We start from the raw sequence: 16,772 nt of genomic DNA, 5'->3' as shown, positions 1-16,772 counted from the left end.
TTTTAGAAGTTATACATAGTCATATAGTAAAATTAAAAATTGTAAACAATCAAAAATCGACAAATCTTATACCGTGTTCTCTGCAAAGCATAATATTGACAGAGCACTACAGGGAGAGAAAAAAGATTTTCATGCTTAGAGCCTACTTGATTGACAGCTTTAATCAAGGATTCTTTAGTATAACTAACTGATCACAGGCAAAACTTTTTTTTTTTTTTTTTGAGACAGAGTCTCGCTTTGTTGTCCAGGCTAGAGTGAGTGCCGTGGCGTCAGCCTAGCTCACAGCAACCTCAAACTCCTGGGCTCCAGCGATCCTCCTGCCTCAGCCTCCCGAGTAGCTGGGACTACAGGCATGCGCCACCATGCTCGGCTAATTTTTTATATATATCAGTTGGCCAATTAATTTCTTTCTATTTATAGTAGAGACAGGGTCTCGCTCTTGCTCAGGCTGGTTTCGAACTCCTGACCTCGAGCAATCCGCCCGCCTCGGCCTCCCAGAGAGCTAGGATTACAGGCGTGAGCCACCGCGCCCGGCCTACAGGCAAAACTTTTAAAAATACAGACAAAAATCAGTATTTATGTGAATGTGATTAAATTTTAATGTGAGATTATGTCATTTACTATATTTACTGTTGGATTACAATATTTTCAAATATTAAGGACACATAGTATTTCTTCCCAGACTGCATAAATGAAAGAGAAAGGGTTAACCTATATAAAATGTAGTATTTCCAAACAAACATAACAATTTTCCCAAGAGTACATTTCATTCAAATTTATCCAAAACTTCATTAGCATAAAATTGTCCTACCTTGGCTTTATGGAATAATTCTGACTTATATGCTTCCTCTTCAGCTATTACTCCCACATAACAGTAGCAGCCAAGAACACCCACCAAAAGACTTGAACACCGGACAAGCGTTTCTGAATTTGTGATCTTAAAGTAAGCCACAAATAAAAATATACATATTTCATAAATAGTTTTGTATATTCTAGAATTATCTTTTGTAAGAATCAATTTTCTGTACATTTTAAGAAACAAAAGTTCAGTTAAGTGAGTTAAAAGGTGGCCTATACTAAACATCTCTAAAAACATCCAAGAGATCACTGTCAAGTTATGATAAATAGGATTCTCAAGAAAAACAGCCTAAGTATCTCCTTATGGCCAAGTAGGATATCTCCTCTTAAAGTGGCACACTGTACTACAGACATAAGTCCTTAAATATTTGAGGTAGGGATGAAAGAAAAAAAAAAAAAAAGACTGACAGGCTAATAAATGTCTACAAGTCTTAGAAAATGAGTAGAAATTACATTCATATAAAGAGACATTAAAATGATACTTTCAGCTTCAGAAGGGCAATTGCCTTGACTTATTCAGCTTTTTAGACTCCACAGACTAGCACAAGGCATTTTTGCTAGTAGATACTATTTGTCCTTTCTAGGTTCTTCAGGTCATTTTCCCCAGATACTGAATTCACTTCTTTGAGTAACTTACAGGCTTTATTTTATTCAATAAATATTTTATCATTTACCATGCAATAAGGTACTGTGGAGGATACAAAGATTAATAAAAATGTATGTGCCCATTAAGGAGCATCTGGCATAGTTTAAGAGATATTTGCGTACAAAACATATGTAAATATCCATAGTACAAAAAAGATGCTAACTGCCATTAAAAAATTTGAAATATTAAGTACTATGAAAATTAAAAGATGAAAATTTATCATGGCTGAGATTATCTAAGAAAGACTTTAGGAAGGATTTTTGACATGTAGATGATTTAAATACAAAGAAATAAGTAGAAAGATATTTCATGCTGAAAGAAATGAGAGTTGTGGCAATAGAACAGCACACGTGAAAAGAATTTGTGATTTTACAAGAACAAAGAAAATCATACATGAGAAATTCCTAGATGATCTCTAAAAAATGGGTAATTGCTAGTCCATTTATTATCTTTATTAATTACTTCAATCTCTTCAAATGCCACCAAAATCTATTAGATCTGTTTAAATTGTGTCCTTTTCTTACTGTAACATCTCCCTCCTTTTTATTGAGAGGTTCTTTTCATCATATAATCCCTACACTAAAACCCTTACTATTCCCTACTAGCCTACACAAAGAATTCTTTTATATCTACTAGAATCCCTAGTCCAAGGAAAGCACTCAAATTATTATTCTTTAGTTTTCCTATATTCATGCCAAGTTTTCCTGATTTATAGTCCTATACTGCATTTTGCTTTTAAAACCAAGCCTCTCACCACCCTTAGTGCTTTTCCTGCCCCCACTTCTCCTTCCTAACAGTCTAGCAAAGTTGAATCAAACATAAGCTTTAGTTCTTTTTTTTAGCATCTTACCTCAGATGAGTAATTATTTAGAAGCTGTTCTGATAATCCCAGTAGATAACGATCCAGTGATTCCTTGAGATTCTCGTGGACAGAAAAGCCAATAATGGATTGGTGCTTTTCTATAGCACATTCTTTCACTTTGGTTAAAAAATTCATCTTGTCAAAAGTTGTCTGAAGAAACAGTTCTTCTACTTCTGAGAATGAAGGTTCTTCTTTATCTTTTTGGTGTTGTTCACTTCAAGAAAGTAAGAGCTTTAATGTACAAACTACCTAATGCTTCACCTCCATGTATTAGCAATATATTATAAATGAAAATATTAACATAGCATCTACGTCATTCAAAGACTGCTTACAAAATTAATATTCTTTTAAGTGTTTCCCTGGGTTGGGCTGATACCCACTTGTATCAAATTTCATTACTCAATAAATTTTACTATAGATAGACAAAAGAAATACAAGTTACAATTTCAAAGGCAAATCCAGAAAGTATTAAAAAGAAAACAACACAGGAAATAAACACTGAGAATAATATTGTGTGAAAACAGGTCCCTTTTCCACCTTCAATTTCTCCAAAAATGTAGGATATTTTTCATTTTATACTCTCTTGAGGGAGATTAGGAATCTTCACCCAGTGAGTCATTTTCAGTCATAGAAACAAAATGTAAGTCTCTTAAGTCAATCAAGTAAAATTAGGGTTTTAGACTTATTTTTGTTTTCAATTATCATTAGTTTTTAAATCTAACAAATAGTCAAATCTTACTTAATATATAAAATGGGTGATACCTTTAAAAACACATTTCACATAAATTTTATGTTCTTAATTTTCCATAACAATTCAATTTTTTCCATTGGCACTTTTCATGTTATACTGTACAGTATTAAAAAATAGTGACCTTGTATTACAGATTACAATCACTGAATTAAAAGCTTTTCCCTGGCTAACAGTTGTGATTTTTTATTACTTGACCAATTTAGTTGGTAATTATTAAGACACAACTACTACCCTGCTAAAATTACCTTTATAATTAAAGCTAATATATTAAAATAACACAGAACCATATTGGTAATAACATACCATTCTGGCACGCTTTGGAAAAAATTCATTGCAGCTTTACAGTTTTTCATAGTGAGACTCACAAGAATTTTCTCCACTACCAGATGAGGAAAATTGCTATAAAGACAAAAAGATTCACTTAAAACACCAAAAGTCAAAGAATCCTTTAAACTTTAACATCTATGTTTGGCTATAAATTTTGACCTCCAACATTTAGATCCTAAATTAAAATTACTTTCATCTGTACTGAATTTCTTAATATCTGAAAGGAGAATTTAAAGATGACACACTTTCTGTCACTATCATTTCCAATATTACTTGGAAGCAGAATCATGTCTTATTAAGATCATTTCTGAAATACATAAAAGGTTGTGAAAGTAAAGCAAATGTACTAGGATCCACAGATCTGTTTTCCAATCATTCAGTTCCAATTATCGTCTGTGGAAAGGTTAAGTGGGCATGCTGCTCCCTTTTCCTAGTGCATTGAATCCTATTTCATCTTCTTCTTGTTTCCTCACCCAATTATTATTATAATATTAGGTCATTAAATATAAAATATCCGATTTCAAATCAAAAGTTTAGTTTATTATATCTCAAACAAGAAGCAGTACAAGCAATCAAAGTGTGTGCCTAAACTATCAACACAATTTTGTCATCTTAATGGTAGCTTGTTTATGCCAGCAGCAAAGAAGACTGGAGAGTGAGTGGCCATGAAATCATGAAAGGGCTTTTCCACAGCTTGTTAAGAATTGAATATTTTTCCTTGCAAGAAGTGGTCCAAACCCTGGAAGAAGTGCTAGTCTGTTGGTGTAAGGTCTGGTCAATACTGTGGATGACAGAGAGGTTCCAAATACAGCTTCTGTAATTTGAGCAGCATTGTTTTTTGTGAAATGTGGTCTTGCAAGAAGATTGGCCTGTCTCTACTGACCAACCTCAGCTGCTTAATCACAAGCATCCTCATCATTTCATCGATTGACCAGGTTTCACAAAGCTGTAGTGGATGATACCAGTACTGGACCACCGGACACCATTAGCATTCTCTGATGAATATTCATTCAGTTTTCAAATGTGTTTCTGCACTTCATCTTTATTCAACCATTGTGCCGAACACTAGCAATTGTCAAAAAGAATCCAGAATCCATTTTTCATCACACGTAACAATATGGTAGATATGTTTCGCCTTTATGTCATGACAGAAAAGGCAAGCTTTGAGACGATTTCTCTTCTGACGCTTGTTTATTAATTCATGTGGTACCCATCTTTCCAACTTCTTTACCTTGACCATTGTTTCAAATGTTCCAGTATTGCTGAAATAGTAATGTCAAACCTTGATGCTAATTGGTGCATAAGATGAGATGGATTCGCTTCAGCTTTCAGCTCATCATTATCCACCTTGGTCTCAGGTCACCCACATGGCTCATTTCCAAGATTAAAATCACCAGAATGTGATTTCTCCAACCATCAACACACTTGCATTTTTTATTAGCCACATCCTTCCCAAACACTTTCTTGATATTTCCAGCTGTCTGCACTGCACTGGTTCCACAACAGAACTCACATTAAAAAATAACACAAATTTTGGACTTATCCATGGTTTCACAAAAATTGCTCTAAAAAAAATTGGAAAGATAATCACAAGCCAGAACATGATTTCAAAACAATAAGAATGTACCTTCACAATAAAAAAAAAAAACAATCATACCCTGTCTCTTGATGGAAAAAAAAATAAAAAAAAGAAAAAAAATAAAAAAATAAAAAAAAAACAAGAAGTGTCAAAGTGAAATGTCAGAGATATCAACTGTCAAACCTAGTACTTTAAGAAAATCAGACATTCCATACCTAATAACAAATATAACATATTTCACCCAAAAGATACTCCCATTATGAATAAGGATCGCGGATCCACCTGAGTCAGATATATGGACCTATTTATACTAGATCACAAAGTAACACATAACTGCTCAAAGAATTACATGCATGTGCTTCATGCACACCCCCCATATTCTCACAGTGAGACAACCTTTTATTAAATATATATTTCAGAAATGACCAAGGCACAAAGACACAAAACAGTATAAAAACAAAGGGAGTGTTTAATATTTAGGGTTACCTCTGCGAAATCCTGCGTTATCACTATAAAATAAAACCATCTGGTATCAAATAAGTGGAAGGAGCCTTATAAAACAAAACAAAAAATCAGCAGCATGCTAATGAACTGAAATTACCTTTGAAGAATTGGAGGTAGTTTTGTACTATCTTCTAAGTCATCCTCTAAATGACAGAATAAGAGCCATTTCATAATCGATTCCTTTAAAGAAAAACTTCTATTTACTTCACATATATTTTGCTCTATTTCCATTTTTACTGTTTCTGGAACTACGCTGATGGTCAATGCCAAAGTCAAACAGCACACTGCAGGACTATAACAAAACAAAAGACGACTGTTAAAACTAAACTCTTTGAGGGAGAGAGATCTTGTCTATCTTATTTACCACTGTGCTGCCAATGCTCAGGACAGTGCCAGGCACACACATTTAGTCAACTTTTGTTGACTAAATGAACACAAAAATTGTAAAAAAGTCTGACAACATTAGAAAAGATTCTTGATTAAAAGCTCTTCTCTTAAAATAACAACAAGCAGTATATCAAAAAAAATTAGGCTTATGAATATTCAACAAATTATAAATTATATATAGAAGAAATTTAACATCAATAATTCTCTAAAGAAATTCTTTTGGGGCTGGGCGCGGTGGCTCACGCCTGTAATCCTAGCACTCTGGGAGGCCGAGGTGGGTGGATTGCTCGAGGTCAGGAGTTCAAAACCAGCCTGAGCAAGACCCCATCTCTACTACAAATATAAAGAAATTAATTGGACAATTAAAAATATGTATACAAAAAATTAGCCGGGCATAGTGGCACATGCCTATAGTCCCAGCTACTCGGGAGGCTGAGACAGGAGGATTGCCTGAGCCCAGGAGTTTAAGGTTGCTGTGAGCTAGGCTGATGCCATGGCACTCACTCTAGCCTGGGCAACAAAGTGAGACTCTGTCTCAAAAAACAAAAAAAAAAAAAAGAAATTCTTTTGGGTACAAATAAATAAGTAAAGAAGAAATAAGGCCTGGTGTTCAATAGATCAGTAGAAGGACTATAGTAAACAATCTATTATTGATTTCAAAATACCTAGAAGAATTCAAATGCTTCTAACATAAAGAAAACATAAATATTTAAGGTGATGGATATCCCAATTACCCTGTGATTATATGAGTGTATGAAATTATCACATGAACTCTGAAAATATGTACATCTATTATATATCAATAAAAAATTTTTAATTATAAAAAAGATATTCCTTAAAACTAGCCTTTAGTAATCTCTCCCCATTTGAAACAAAATTCACATTTATTTATGCATTTATTAAGTCTTCCTGGCCAAACAACAAAAGCATCTGAAATGGAATTTAACTTTAATTGAAGTAACAAACTGAAAATATCAGGGATGTGTGTGTGTGTGTACCTATAAAATCTGATACAATTCATATTAAACTTACCATGAAGGTCTGCAAGCTGACCCAGTAAATAACTTCCAGAATTCTCTGTCAACCTCAACTAAACCACCTTGAATTATGGCTCCAAGTAAGCCAAAGTTTTCAGCTTGTATTTGGTCAGAACTTAAACCACGCAAGGTAATAGACCAAATTTTATTCCAGAGTTTCAATAAATCTGACTCTTGTGAGCTTTCTAGATCCGATTTCTTGCCTTGACACAATGCAACTTCCATAAGGCATCGTAACACATATGGTGTGCGTTCCCCACGACGCTGTTGAGGTAGAAGCTGGTATAGGATCATCAGTAATGGAAATAGCTCACAGTTAGGTAAACTCACAGGATACTTTGATATTAATTGAGCTGTAATCTGTAGCCTAAAAGAAAAAAAAAGAATAATTTGAAACTATTCAATCCCATTAATAAACTAAGAAAATAAATATTTATATAGGGTACCCTTTTAATATCCTACTTAAGAGTATCACCATATTTTCCATACTACTCTCAAAATAAACTAGCTTTTAATATTTATTAGGTCCTACATTCTAAAGTGGCAGGAAGATTGACAATGTTTTAGCTAGCTGGGTAAGTTACTATATTTCCCTTAAATAAAAATTTGAAAGGATACTAAATTAGCAATATTCTACTTCTGAATTATCTTGCTCATGTTTGTTCTTTAATCACCAAAATTATTCCCCTAAAACAAGAAAACAAAGAAACCCCAAATGTTATTCCTTGACATTAATTCAGATAACTCAATAAATGTTTGCTGTGAATTCTCTAGAATATGTACGACTTAAGAATGGGAACATTATGGTTATTCATCTCTGTATCCCTACTACTTGGCACACAGCAGGTTTTCGATAAATAACTCTAAATGGACAAATTAAAGATTCTGAAATAGGCACCCTCAACTATATAAACATGAGCTTAAGTAACAGGTACCTAAATTAATAAGCTTTCTTCCCATGAGTCATTTGTATTTAAATATTTCATCAACGTGGTAAAAATCAAAAAAGCATTGATCACAAGTTTGACTATAAATTCTAAAACTGTCCTTAGACAGGGTGCTTAACCTTTCTGAGTTTCTGTTTTTTTAGTAAAGCAAATAGGATGAACTGGATAAATTCTAAACACCTTCCCAGACCTAATATTTTGTGCTTCCACAGAATTCCAAAATTTATTTTATTTAAATATTTGTGAGTGCTATGTAAGAATAAAAATGACAGAAAAAATAACCTTTTATCATGGTCGAAATTATTCTGTGATTTCTGAAGGCTATCTTTAATTTCTTCCTAATCTAATTCTATTAGGTGTTATGCATACTAAAATCCCATGTTAAGACATACAACTCATTGAATTCCATGACGCAGATACTACTGTTTGCCTACCAGACAGCCATTCTCCCTTCTTATTTGCTAGATGATATGATTAGGAAAGGTGGCCCTGCCCCTGGTCCCAGCAGATGTACCATTTATGACTGATCTCAACATATCATGGCAATCATATTTCCCTTTGCTAGTATAATTGACTTGGGAATAGAAAAATGAGTTAGTTCTGGCCAATGAAGTGAAAGAATTATACTGAAAGTTTTCTGAGAAAAATTAAATGAGACTAAAATGACAGTGAATGAGAAAAAGATAACATTTTACCAAGGCACAAGGTCAAAATCACTCTGTGGCTTCTGAAGATGATCTTTTATTACTTCCCAGCCTAGTTCTATTTTCTTCCTTTTGCAAGGTACAATGTAATCAGTAGATTCTCTTTGTGTAATGATATATGACTGAGAAATCTCCAAGGATCTGGTATCTTCAATAAAAACCTGTAAAATAAAAATAAAACCACTTTTTTTTCATTGCTACTGTCCTCTAATAGTTCGTTAGGAAAATAAATATTCCTTCTCAAATAAAGATACAGGGAACCCATAAAGTAAGAGCAATAAATTATAGAAACATATGACAATATAGTAAGAAATACCCACATTTTGCATGACAGTTGACAGTAACAGCACTCTCAGGAAGCAGATATTATCAAGTGATGCATTAGTGTTATTTGGTGGGAATATTTACTAAAAAGCACCAAGAAATCTAAAAGTAAAACCAAAACCTGTATTTTGAAAGGCATTAAATTTTTAAATTTATCATTCAAGATATATTTGACAGCATGAAATTACTATCCAGGATGTTAACCAAATCTCTGGGGACAAAAATTTTACTTAAGAAACATTAGGCCATAAAGATGATGAAGAGGTAAGCAAAATTACATAGTATATCCATACAACTGAATATTATTCAGGCGTAAAAAGAAATGATTCCTGGTGCAACATGAATGAATCTTAAAACATTATGCTAAGTAAAAGAAGCCAGACACAAAAGACTACATATTGTATGATTCTATTTAAATGAAATGTTCAAAATAGGCAAATCCATAGAGGCTAAAAGTAGATTAGTGGCTGGTTTCCAGGAGCTAAGAGAAATAGTGAATTGGGACTCAATGCTAAGTAGGTATAAGGTGTCTTTAGGGTGAAGAAAATGTCCTGGAATTAATGGTGGTGGTTGCATAACATAGTAAAAAATACTAAATACCACTGAATTGTACACTACAATTTTCTTTTCTTTTCTTTTCTTTTCTTTTCTTTTCTTTTCTTTTCTTTCTTTCTTTCTTTCTTTCTTTCTTTCTTTCTTTCTTTCTTTCTTTCTTTCTTTCTTTCTTTCTTTCCTCCCTCCCTCCCTCCCCCCTCCTCCTCCCCCCTCCTCCTCCCCCTTCTTCTTCTCTCTCTCTGTCTCTCTCTCTTTCTCTCTCTCTCTCTCTCTTTAGAGACAGGGTCTTACTATGTTGCCCAGGTTGGAGTGCAGTGGTACAATCACAGCTCACTACAGCCTCAAACTCCTGGGCTCAAGCAATCTTCCTGCCTCAGCCATCTGAATAACTGGCAGTACAGGCATGTGCCACCACACCTGGCTAATATTTTTATTATTTTTTGTAGAGAAAGTGTCTTGCTATGTTGCCCTGGCTAGTCTCAAACTCCTGGCCTCAAGCAATCCTCCCACCTCAGCCTCCCAAAGCAACAGGATTACAGGTGTGAGCCACCATGCCCGGCCTAAACAGCGAATTTTATGTTATGTGAATTCTGGATCAATTTTTTTAAAAAGACACATTAGGGTTAGGGTCTTCTTATTTCCTATAATCTTTTAAGAATGCAAAAGTTCATTATTAGTTTTTACTAAATCCATACTAAGTCTAAGTCCATACCTGCAAAAGCATTACCTAAGATAAAAAAGTAATTACAAGTATTTTTGATATTTAATATTTTGAAAGGAATAGTTACATGTACCAAATATTTTATAGGCTTTTTATGAGAATACAGGTTCTAAAGGCCCAGTAAAAGAAAAATTAACAGGAAATTTTGCAATGTGATATGAACTACTATACCTGGTGACAAATATCTGCCATCAATTCAATCAAATTTTCTTTGACAGCAATATTACGAGATCCTGAAGAATATTTTCCTCTACTTCCTATATGACTTATCTCATTCACTAGCAGATCATATAAGTTGTGTAAAATACTTTGCCATTTTGTCGATCCATAAGCACCTATAATCCAAAAAATTAAAATGAAATGTATGTATATACTCTGCCAACTCCCACAAAATTATTCAAGGTGCACTGACAGTAGAAGACATCTGGTCCAATCTTCCATTCAGTATTAATGCCTCTGATAACATCCTTAACAAACTCTACTCCATACCCATGTCCATTTTACATTTAGATAACTGTATTTGCTATAAATTTCTTCTATATTCTGATCTAAAATCCACCTTTCTCTAATTTATTCTCTCCCTGAGGAAAATATAATTATTAATATATGTTTCCTTTTTCACATGACAACCAAGTTCTCCTTATGTCTTTTTTTCTGTCTAGAGAAAAACATTGCCAGTTCCCTCAACTAGTGTACAAATTACATGTTATACAGACTTTCATCATCCCAGTCATTTTTCTCAAGATACACTCCAGTCAACTTATGTCCCTCTTAAAATGCTGACTCCACAAAATCTGGTGACCATAGTACTCCAACTGTGGTCAGACTAGTACAGGGAGCAATAGAACTATTAAATCCCACAAACAAGGTACCATAAAATTCATTAATATAACCTGAAACCACATTAGCTTTTCTAGCAGCCTCATCATCCTGTCAATTTTTAACTCCTCCTAAATAAGCCCTTGATGGAAACCCTAAACATGTTATGCCACTTCCTAATAAGCCTGATCTTTGTGCAAGTGAGAGGAGCTAGGTGAAAGATGAAAAACTATGAAAAGCCACCATTCTTTGACTTATGGTGGTTTCATGGGCTATACACATGTATCTATATAAACACATACCAGAAGAGCCCATGAAAAACATACATAGCTACTTATCATAAAAAGTGGCTACAGGTTGGGCATGATGGTTCATGTCTATAATCCCAGCAATTTGGAAAGCCAAGGAAGAAGGATTACTTGAGGCCAGGAGAGCTCAAGATCAGCTTGTACAACACTGTGAGACCCTCATCTCTACAAAAAAATTTTAAAACAAAAATATTAAAAAGTAGCTACAACAGTTTTCTTTCATGTTAACCACTACTACTCAATGTGGTATGCTGTCTTAATAAGGTCATTATGATGAATTGGTCCAAAGGCTACTACAAGCCCAAAGGCAATCCATAAACTAAGCATGTGGGAGCTCTTTAAGCTCCAGTTCCACCTAATAAAGTTCATATCTACTGATAAGAACTACACCATACAAGCATTACTGTCTTGGTGAAGGACAAGTACAAAGGAACCAAGGAGGACAGGTGATTCATTTCTGGTTTTTCCAGCAATCAGAGTCTTAGAGTAACTATGATGTTTAAGGTACCAATTTCTCCTTTCCATCTCACATTCCTATGAAGTTATATATATATATTCCTTGGGAACTGAATGTGACTATTTTCAGTCCAACTTATCTACTTTATCTTCTAATAAAAGCAATATGTGGATAAACATGATCCCGCTTTCTCTCAATTCTTTTGCCTTATAGTTTGTGTCAGACCATTTAGTACTAAGTATTATCAGCTGCTGGAGGAGAAAGTATCCCATTTTAGTTTGTACCTCTCATAATACTTAACACCCTATTGAACAAATAGGCATGATAGAATTTGCTACTACTTCTTCAGATTCTAAAAACTATATAAGAAATATTCTCATAACTAATAACATTATCAAGGAGAGAAATCCAGAGGAAGATCATATTCTCCCACAGAGTATTGATTTCATTCTTAAGTGTCTATGTTTTAATGAAGAAGCAAATCTAAAACTGTAAAAACTTCCTTTATACCTTTTTCCGGGGTTTTGGCTCCTTTTGGATGATGGATATAAACTTGCAGTTGAAATAATTCAATAATTAGTTCTTTTAAGGAATCATTAATTCTATGCTGAGTCCAAATATAAATCAAGGTAGGAAGAATTTCATCTCCTAATTCACACACTCGAATTCGAAAGTTGACAGCCAAAGTCTTGAGGAAGATAATAAGGGCTGCTAAGATATGATTCAGACCTGCAGAGCTCTTTTCTTGTCTGTGACAGAAAACAAACTCAACTTGGCATAATCAGAGGAACAAACTACACAAATAAAGACAGTTATGAAGTTGCTTGCTGGAAAAAAAAATTCTAATTTTCAAACAATAGCCTTAATTTCAGAAGTAGTCATTAAAAAAAAAATCATAGCAGTACTATATAGCAACAAAAAATTAGTTCTTATTCGATAAGAGACCACTCCTGCTAGCTCTCCCTGGTACTGAAACATTGTCTAAAAATAAACAAAACTGATTTGTAATATTTACCATTTTAAAATGTGTCACATTATAAATTGGGTGATACTACACAAATATACAAATATTTCCAGAATATATTCCTATCTTATTCTCATTATATTTCATCCTCAAAATAGGGAAAATGAAACTTAGAGAACATTTAATTTTCCTTGTCATTAGAACACCAGGGCAGATCTCCTAATTAAGAACATCATGTATCCTAGCACCCTGGGAGGCCGAGGCGGGCGGATTGCTCGAGGTCAGGAGTTCGAAACCAGCCTGAACAAGAGCGAGACCCCATCTCTACTATAAATAGAAAGAAATTAATTGGCCAACTAATATATATAGAAAAAATTAGCCAGGCATGGTGGTACATGCCTGTAGTCCCAGCTACTTGGGAGGCTGAGGCAGGAGGATTGCTTGAGCTCAGGAGTTTGAGGTTGCTATGAGCTAGGCTGACGCCACAGCACTCACTCTAGCCTGGGCAACAAAGGGTGAGACTTCTGTCTCAAAAAAAAAAAGAACATCATGTAGTGGTCTGCATATCGGATATTCAGGAAGTTTGGACCTGACTATCTCTTAAGGAACCCACTAGTTCCAATTATGTTTTAGTTATTGAATCTCAAATATGGTCTTGCAAGATCAAATGAATTTCAACACAAAACAAAACAAAGATATTAGATTACCTTGCACACTGAATAGCCTTGGGGAAAAAATCCAAAAATTTGGAATTTAATCCATCAGTTTGCGAACAACATCCTTTGGTCACAGCATGAATTATTCTGGCCACTAAAACTCTATGAACATCTTGTGAAGGTTTGAGATACAGCTTGAAGTACACAGAGAACAATTCTAAAAAAAAAATACTCAAAACTTATTATTAGCTATTTTTTTAAATCAAAGTATATTAAGTTAAATGTCACAATTCAACTTAAATATTCCATATAATCCTGTATAGAAAAAAATTTAAAATTACACTAACTTATATTTAACACAGTAAAAGTACTCCATCAATATTTAATTTTATATAAAATGCCTTTAATATAGGAATTATAGGCATTAAATGTGAGAGCACCAGTTTAAAAGCCAGACTTGAGATAAGCTACTTAACATCTCTACGCCTACCGGTATGTTCCTTCATCTAGGCCTACCAAAGCACTTGAGAAAGTGCACACTTCACAGTTTTTGTTCTTTCATTAGTGATGTTTGATTAATAATGTATACTAAATATGTCAGAAACTATAAAGAGTGTGAGATTTTACTCTGCTCCCAACCTCACAAATCAGCATGATAGTTTCATGGTTGCAGGCAGAAGACATGAGATTCCTGATCTGAGAAAAAGGACAATTTATTTCACATAGCAATGATAGTAGCCAGACTACCTTCATTTGTGCATCTATTCCCCAATCTCAAGGGTAACATAAACAGGGACACTTGACACAGTGTCAACAATGGGCTGTGTTATAACAGAAAAACCCCAAGCTTTCTATAATGAATGGGCTGCAAATAAACTTTTTGTTCTAGAAGAAGCCATCATCTCTGTTTTCCAAGGGGGTTTGCTATACAAACACCTTTGAAAAAATAACCTGGAAAAAAAAATAATAATCAGCGTCTCTGCTTGCAATATGTGCAGAAATACAAAGTGCATTGTATCACCCTATGCAATGAAAAGCAAAGTTCTTAATGCATGGCTTTCTTCTCAGTAAGAAATAGAGAGTCCTCAGTAAAGTGGGTAAGAATAACATCTATGGGTATCTTCCTTTTCAATTGTAAATGTCACATGATTCTGCAAAAATGGATAGTTTAAGAATCAGAGATATTAAACACAAAAGAGTAAGAACAATATAAATACCTCAAACATTACATACTAAGAAAACAATTTTTTAAATGATTCCTATCATACTGTCTGTAGTTATTTGCAGAACTCTACACCAGTGCTTTCCAAGGTGTCTTCACTGCATACAATAGACGATCATAAAAATATGTGAGTTAATATACACAAACTTGGAGAAAAGAAAAGAGGAGGGGACATCTTTATCATTCCCTCCTTATTATTGGTAGGGAGAGAGAGTCGAAATAGAAAAAGCCAATAATATAAGTAATTGTCTCTGATTAAGGCACAAAATCCAGGGCTTTATGTTAGTTGAGCTAAAATGACCCAAATATTCCAAGAATCCTATATACTCCACTAGCAGGTGGTAAGAAGGCTGGTTTAAGACATTCAAAAAAAGTCTCAAAAAAAGAGTCCAGCTTCTTCAAAAAGGCTGCAGTGCATTCCTCCAGATGACTTCACTTCCTCCATAAATTCAACAACAAAAAAACTCAAAATGCAAGATTATAAAACAATATGGTATGAAACAGCAGTTCCTGGAGTTGAGAAAATAACATTAAAGCTCAAATAACTTTAAATGTAGACTGCTACATTTGAAGTTTATACATAGACAATCATGTTACGTGCAAAAAGGAATTTATTTCTTCCCTTCTAATCTATATGCCTTTTATTTCTTTTTCTTGCCTAACTGCCCTGGCTAGAACCTCTAGTACAATGTTGAAAAGGAATGGTGAGAGTGGACAGACATCCTTACCTAGTTCCCAATTTGTCTTATGAAAGGTTTTGAATTATGGATTCAATTTCTTTAATAGTTATAACACTATTTAAATTATCTATTTCATATTGGGTAAAAGTTTTAAGAGTGCACAGTTTTGAGAAATTTGTCCACTTAAATTAATGTGCAGAGGCCACGCACAGTGGCTCACGCTTATAATCCTAGCACCCTGGGAGGCCAAGGCGGGCGGATTGGTTTCGAACTCCAGGTCAGGAGTTCGAAACCAGCCTGAGCAAGAGCAAGACCCCATCTCTACTAAAAATAGAAAGAAATTAATTGGACAACTAAAAATATATAGAAAAAATTAGCCAGGCATGGTGGAACATGCCTGTAGTCCCAGCTACTTGGGAGGCTGAGGCAGCAGGATCGCTTGAGCCCAGGAGTTTGAGGATGCTGTGAGTTAGGCTAATGCCACGGCACTCTAGCCCAGGAAACAGAGCAAGACTCTGTTTCAAAAAAAAAAAAAAAAGATATAAGGCAATAGTGTGAGTAATTTTATGCTCATAAATTCAACAACTTAGATGAAATGTATAAATTCCATGAAAAAAACAAATCATCATGGTCACTGAAAATGAAATATGTAATCTAAATAATCCTATATCTATTAAAGAAATTAAAATCCTCCGACAACCACATCCAAATTCAATCCAATAATATATAAAAAACATAGTATATCATGCCCTAGTGAGGTATATCCCAGGAACTCAAAGTTGATTCAACATGTGAAAAATTCATCATTGTAATTTACTAGATCAATACAGTAAAGGGAACAAAACTATATATATGATCATCTCAAAAGAAGACAAAAAAAAATTTTTAAAAATTTAACATCCAGGCCGGGCGCTGTGGCTCACGCCTGTAATCCTAGCTCTTGGGAGGCCGAGGCGGGCGGATTGCTCAAGGTCAGGAGTTCAAAACCAGCCTGAGCAAGAGCGAGACCCCGTCTCTACTATAAACAGAAAGAAATTAATTGGCCAACTGATATATATATAAAAAAAAAAAAATTAGCCGGGCATGGTGGCACATGCCTGTAGTCCCAGCTACTCGGGAGGCTGAGGCAGAAGGATCGCTTGAGCCCAGGAGTTTGAGGTTGCTGTGAGCTAGGCTGACGCCAGGGCACTCACTCTAGCCTGGACAACAAAAGTGAGACTCTGTCTCAAAAAAAAAAAAAAAAAAAAATTTAACATCCATTCATGATTTTAAAAAGCAACTATCAGCAACTAGGAATAAAAGGAAATGTCCTCAACCTATACTGACAGCTAATATCATGCTTAATGGTCAAACACTGAATGTTCCTCCTAAGATCAGGAACAAGGCTAGGATGGTCCACTTTCACCATTCCTATTCAAAATCATACTGGAGACAAAACTATAAAACTCTTTGGAGAAATCATAG

General features: G+C 34.5%; 1 protein-coding gene across 2 annotated transcripts in view; it reads right to left on the bottom strand.

The window, feature by feature from the left end:
• ATM (ATM serine/threonine kinase) overlaps positions 1–16,772 on the bottom strand; it is a 127,325-nt gene that overhangs the window by 93,904 nt on the left and 16,649 nt on the right. For both annotated transcript variants that reach the window (XM_020286674.2, XM_076002486.1), the window contains exons 6-14: positions 13,458–13,623; positions 12,297–12,535; positions 10,374–10,537; positions 8,594–8,763; positions 6,947–7,318; positions 5,625–5,819; positions 3,421–3,516; positions 2,355–2,580; positions 812–937 (exon numbers count right to left, since the gene is read on the bottom strand). In XM_020286674.2, the coding sequence (XP_020142263.2) occupies positions 812–937; positions 2,355–2,580; positions 3,421–3,516; positions 5,625–5,819; positions 6,947–7,318; positions 8,594–8,763; positions 10,374–10,537; positions 12,297–12,535; positions 13,458–13,623 (1,754 nt within the window). The remainder of the gene's footprint in view (positions 1–811; positions 938–2,354; positions 2,581–3,420; positions 3,517–5,624; positions 5,820–6,946; positions 7,319–8,593; positions 8,764–10,373; positions 10,538–12,296; positions 12,536–13,457; positions 13,624–16,772) is intronic.

This window comes from Microcebus murinus, chromosome 4, assembly GCF_040939455.1.
Source record: "Microcebus murinus isolate Inina chromosome 4, M.murinus_Inina_mat1.0, whole genome shotgun sequence".
NCBI lineage: Eukaryota > Metazoa > Chordata > Mammalia > Primates > Cheirogaleidae > Microcebus > Microcebus murinus.
Note: the sequence above shows the minus strand (reverse complement) of the source record. Positions and strands in the feature narration are given on the sequence as shown.